Source organism: Hypanus sabinus, chromosome 1, assembly GCF_030144855.1.
Source record: "Hypanus sabinus isolate sHypSab1 chromosome 1, sHypSab1.hap1, whole genome shotgun sequence".
Lineage (NCBI taxonomy): Eukaryota > Metazoa > Chordata > Chondrichthyes > Myliobatiformes > Dasyatidae > Hypanus > Hypanus sabinus.
The window spans coordinates 25,555,570-25,561,620 of record NC_082706.1 but is presented as its reverse complement, the minus strand read 5'-3'; the positions used below and the strand labels follow the sequence as shown (position 1 = coordinate 25,561,620).

The 6,051-nt window shown below is 42.6% G+C and overlaps 1 protein-coding gene across 2 annotated transcripts in view; it reads right to left on the bottom strand.

Moving 5' to 3' along the window:
- Positions 1–740: 740 nt before the first annotated feature.
- The window catches only part of bin3 (bridging integrator 3), a 193,430-nt gene continuing 188,119 nt past the window's right edge, over positions 741–6,051 (bottom strand). For both annotated transcript variants that reach the window (XM_059965944.1, XM_059965945.1), the window contains exon 9: positions 741–6,028. In XM_059965944.1, coding sequence (XP_059821927.1) covers positions 5,882–6,028 — 147 coding nt within the window. In that variant the 3' untranslated portion in view covers positions 741–5,881. The remainder of the gene's footprint in view (positions 6,029–6,051) is intronic.

Below are 6,051 nucleotides of genomic sequence, written 5' to 3'. Positions count from 1 at the left end.
AAATGTGCTTTTGAACCGTCTAGGCGAACTAACGATTGTGCGATCTGCTGAAGGGTTCGGTGAACTTGACTCGCAAGAATGCAGCAGCTCAGCTCCATTACTCTGCACCGATACAAGAGTCGAGGAGCAGGACCACCATCTGCCTACGTTTCTCCCGTCTCCCACTCTTCTTGTTACTACCATCAGGTGAAAGTGTAGGAGTCTTGGGTCCAGAGTCAGGAGCAGTTGTTGCTCTGCAGATATTGGGGTCCCAGACCGGCTTCAGTTGCCTCAGCACTGAACTGACTCCACAGCAGTGGACTGCAGCTCGTGTTCTATGTATTACTTGTTTATTTTTACTATTTGCACTTTGGATGTTTGTTGTGTGTGGTTTTCTGTGGATTCTATTGAAGGTGTCTACAAGAAGATGAATCTCAAAGTTTTATAAGGTACATACACTTCAATAATACATTTGAACTTTCAACCTTATCCTCACCTGATGGCAAATTCTGGTCTTGCGCTTTTCGTGATATGCCTCCTGTTGGACTGCAATGTGTTCACAGACCTGCCAGTGGTAACTTGCTCTGATTTAGTTCTCTTTCTCAGCTTGTGGGTTTGATAGAAATAGAAGTCCTTGTGAGAACCACTGCATCTCTCTGTGCTGTCCCTGAGAAAGTGGATTGAAAAACTCCCCATTCCTCAGTATTGACCGCTCTTCCCCGATAGACAGATGTCCCCAGAGTAAGGAAGATTAGTGTTACCATAGTCAAATCAACTTTTAATGCAGAAAACACAACATCCAATTATATTTACAAATGTTACAAAATTACATCCCACTGAAGCTACCTTTAGGTGCAAAATGACCAGCTTTCACAGGGCTCTTCATTTTTCCCATTACATCAGGAATAATCAATCAAACAACAATCACCATCAGCTTCGATCGGAAGTGCAGTCCCACACCGTCCTCGTTCTGTGCTTGGGTTACATGTGCTCAAAGCGCTAATTGCTCAACAGTGGCAAGGTATTTCTCCAGCAATTTGCATTTGCCACAAAATGGAGAGGAAACCAGGGAACATACAGTGTAGCCATTTTGGAATGGGTAAAAAAAAAATTGAACATATGTGTGTTTAATTTCAAAGTGCAAAAAATGACTTCAGTAAGAGTGGGTAGGGTTGGCAGAAGGTGTTATCCAAATCACAATATAGACCCCACATAAAAATTAGATTCAGCAATTTAAAAGGACCTCAAAACCTCAGCTAATGGAGAGTTTTAGTGTTCTGACTCAGGGTCATTCAACAATAAAGCAAATTGAGGGGTCACTGTTCTGGCTGGATTTTAAGGACACAGCAGTGTCCTTTATTTCACAGATGAAATAAAGATTCTGAGCTGCACTTTGGGCATCATGGGGGTGGGTGGGTGGGAGGGGGGGTGTTGAATGATAAGTTTCTTTCTTGTAAAGTGCCTTAAGTTACATTCAAAATGATACTGTGTTTACACAGTTATCCATTATACTGGAAGCAAAACCATGGTACTTTGGAATGCAGAAGATTATTAGATAGAGTCAGCTTTTTTTTAATTAAGGGAAATTTAACTATAATTTTTTTTAGAGCTCTTTGAAGATGAATGAGTAGGTAAATGGGAGCCAGTATATGTTGTATTCAGGATTTCTTGAACATGTAATTCAAAAGCAGGAACATTTGATGTCTTAATGGCTTTACAAGGGATATCCTGCACCCCACCCCCTGGCCCTGAAGAGTCTGCTAGGGAAGCAAAGGAGAAGGTTGCAGGGATTGTAGACAGAGACTTGTAAATCTTCACTGGCACAGGTGCCAGGTGACCTGAAGACAGCAAATGTGCTAGCTTTATTCGACAGGAGAAGCAGGGATGAGCCAGATAATTACAGACCTGTGAGTCTAATGCAGTGGCAGAGATATTATTGGAAAGAATCTCTGGGAGACAGGACTAAGGCAAGGATTAATTAAAGGTAATCAGCATTATTTTGTTAGGAAGAGATCCAATCTGACCAATACGATTAGATTTTTCAAAGAGAAGTAAAATGTATTCATGAGGGGAGTCGAACGGATGCATGGATTTCTGTAAGGAATTTGACAAGGCCCCAGATACAGTGGTTCAAAATATTACCGCTCATGACAGCCAGGGCAAGTTAGCAAACGGGATCAAAACTGGCTTGGTAATAGAAGGCAGAGAGATGTTTCTGTAAGTGAAATCCTGAAACCAGTGGTGCAACACAGGGTTAGGTACTCAGACCCTTATTGTGTGTTATATATATTGACAATATAAATAAGATTTCTCTGTGAATTGTCACCTTGTAGTGGTGGAGAGGCTTGTGTGGTCCTGAGATCCCGACAGCGATGCTGTCTGGAGCTATGCTCCTGGTAGGGTCACCCATGGCGTTAAGGTCGAGGGTGAGGTCCCTGACAAAGAACAATCCAACCAAGACCTCAACGGTGGAACAGGCGGATGAAGTCACTTCAAACTCAACGACTGTGAAGGCGGATGAAGGCTGCAACAAATTCATCAGCACCAATCGTTGTGGTTTCCATGCCATTGGAATCAGTTGGTTGATTTGTGAAGTATCGTGTGCTTCTTGAAGTGCAACATCAAGTACACATTAAACAAGTACATGCACAGGCATCTTCGCTTATGCACAGGCATCTTTTGGCGATCGGGGGAGGACGACGGGAGCAGACAATGTGATAACTGGAAGTTCCTAGTCAAGAACCGGCTCGAAAGCGGTGAATACTTGATTCAGTCGTTCAACTTTTGGACAGAAGCAGGAAAGTTGTTCGGCAGCAGTATTCACGTGAACTCTAGCAAACCGTCATCTGAGAAGGAACAGCAACTTTCGAAACCAACAGATGTTCAGAATTAGAAGAAAAGAAAAGAAAAGAAAATGGAAAGAGAGGCAGCAACAACCAAAGCCCAGTCTGCCATCTGGAACTACCTGTGCTGAATGTGGAAGAACTTTCAAAGTCAAGATTGGACTCATAAGCCACTTGAGAACCCATAAATAGATCAAGAGAATGAAGACCATCATCCTCAACCTCAAAGTTTAGCCACGACGACGACAAAATAAGAATGGAGTGTGATCAATGGAGCAGATGATATACAAAAAATTCAGTGGTTTCAATTTTTGGTCTGACTTGTCAGAATTTAAATAACGATCTATTGGTAAGACAGGCTGAGCAAGGTGACATAGTTTGGGATGATAAACAATAGTGCCTTTAAGAGAGTATTGATTAACAAAAGGATTCCGTTCCCTCTAAGCTGTGTGAGAGCGTGATGTGCAGTAACTGAAATACTTCCATGCACATAGCCTTTGCTGCTGTAGTTTTCAGGCCATGTAAACATTTTCCTGCTCAGGAGAATGGTTGGTTCAAGCAACTGTAAAAAAAAAGTAGAGGGAATGTTGCAAGGGGATCTCAGTGTTCAGGTCTTCCTGAAGGTGATAGGGCCATAGAATATAAGAGTAAAGAAGTTGCAGTGCATTGCTCAGGCCCCCACTGAGTATTATGTACAGTTCTGATTGCCACAATATAGGAAGGATGTGACTACACTGGAAAGGGTGTAGAGGAGACTCACCAGGATGTTGCCTGGGATTGAGTGCATCAGTTATGAAGAAAAATGGATAGGCTGTGCTTGTTTTCCATCAAGCATAGGAGGCTGAGGGGAGATCTGACTGAGGTATAAGATAGGGTAGATAGCTGGAAACATTACCCCACAACAGAGGAATCTATAATGAGAAGTCATATGCTTAGGTAAAAGGTGAGAGGTTTAAAAGGGTATCTGAGAAAGAACATTTCTCCTGAGAGGGGTTGGAATCTGGAACATACTGCCTGAGGGGGTGGTGGAAGTAGATACTCTCTATCTAGATTAGCACCTGAATTGCCGAGGCATAGAAGGCTTTGGAGCAAGTGCTGGTAAATGGGATTACTATGGATGGGTACTTGATAGCTGGAACAGACACATTTCTGTGCTGAATGACTCGATTACTATGTAAATGGATGTAGAATGTTTAAGGGAGTGTGCAAAAACATGGCAAATGGAGCATTAAATTTTAAACACCACACAAAATGCTGCAGGAACTCAGCAGGCCAGGCAGCATCCAGGAAGGAGAATAAACAGTCAATGTTTCGGGCCGTGACCCTTCATCAGGACTGGAAAGGAAAGAAGCCAGAACAAATTAGAGTTGTGATTAAACTTCCAGAAAATAAATTCCATTTTTGCTAGGAAGAATAAAAAGGTGGAACAGTATTGAAGTAGTGTAAGTATAAGAGTTCATCTAGAAGCACAAAGTTAATATGCAAGCAATGAGGAAGGAAAATAGGAACGATGAGCCCTTATTGCAGAGAATTCAAAGGAACTCTTGCTATAATTACAGATGGTTTTGGTTGAGACCACACTCAGTGACTGCATACAGCTGTGGTTTTCTTAGTAAAGAAAGGATATTGTTTACTTTGAGGTGAGGGTGTGAAAGTTTGTGGATTGATGGGATGAGGGGTTCATTCAGAAACTGAAGTTTGGCCAGACTGATCCCAGATTGACTGCAGGTCAGCTAAACAAACAGGGATCTCAGTGAAACTATATTTAGTGGATGCTGTGAGAGCATCAGGATGGCAGGATGGAGATACGTCTCTACCAAGGGTGTTGTAAGGCACTCATTCCCTCCACTAGCCTGCAGGTCACCCTTGGGTAAAGTGCAGCACCTGACTGGCTCCCCGATCAGAGTCACATGAAGCCGTGGGAGCGGTCATATGAGCAGCCGGTGCATATCACAAATCCCGGTTATGCGACCACTGACGCCAGGCAGACAATCTCTGAAGTGTATTGATAAAGGCTGGGGTCACCTGTCTTGTAAAGTCACTGTCCAGAAGAAACTACGTCTGCAGAACAATTCACCAAGAACAATCGTGGTCATGGGACCATGATGACCTACATCATACAACACGGCATATAATGGTGATGACGAGAGCATCTCTTCTGATATCAAAACCAGGGCCAGATTCTTAGTGTGCCATGCCACTGTCCAGGGCTGTGATGAGGGAGAAATTCTCCCTTCAGAGGGCTGTGAATTTTTGGAATATTACAGTTCTGTGGTTAAAGGCTGAGTTGCAAAAATATTCAAATGAAGTAGGAATCCAGTCTTCTGGAGACAGGGAAGAAAAATGGAGTTAAGACCAAAGATCAGATCAGTAATAATTGTACTGAATGATAGAGCAGGTCTGGGGCCTCTGTGACCTACTTCTTATCCTACTTTTAAATTCAGGGTTGTATATCGATTAGATATTTTCAAATGAACTACAATATTCCCTCTCTCTCTCGCTAAAACACACAGATTCCCCCTGCTCAAAATAACATTAGTGGGCCAACTGCCCAGTTACTACAGACTCAGTGAATGGTTTATAATCAGCTTGCTAGGCATTTGGTTCAGTCTGGGAGTTAGGGTGCTTCTTAATATAAAGGTGGGGTATTTCACTATTTAACTCTTAAGCAGTTGTTTTTCCCCTAGAATTAAAACCAATCGTTCCTTCCAACTCTCCAAGGAATGGAAAGGTTCATCCACTCCCTCCAAAATATGTTTTGCAGGATAGGCAGGGACAGAAAGCCAGGCACTTCCAAGCAATGAGGGAACAAGTATGAATTGTACTGTACTGTCAAACCGAGGCCTGATAAAACCCAGAGAGATTATTCTTTGACATAGACACACAAAGACAGGAAAATAGAATAGAAATCCAGGATTGGGATCAATATCCAAAGATGTTCCATATTTTCCTAACTTTCTCAAATGATTCCTCACTTACACATTGATTGGATTATTCTAAACACCAGAGATTGAAGCCAGTATCAAATCAGTATGCAGTTCATGTACAGCTTTTCCAGTTCAGTCATCTGCCACTATGGAGAGAGCCCGCAGCTCATTGAGCTTAGCTTCGTTCTCCTTCTGCCGCTCTTCATCACTGATACCCTGCTGGTCCATTTGGCCAGTGAGGTCTCCGAATATCTTGGACATTTCTGTGTAATATACGACCTGCAAAAAGAAACAGAAACATC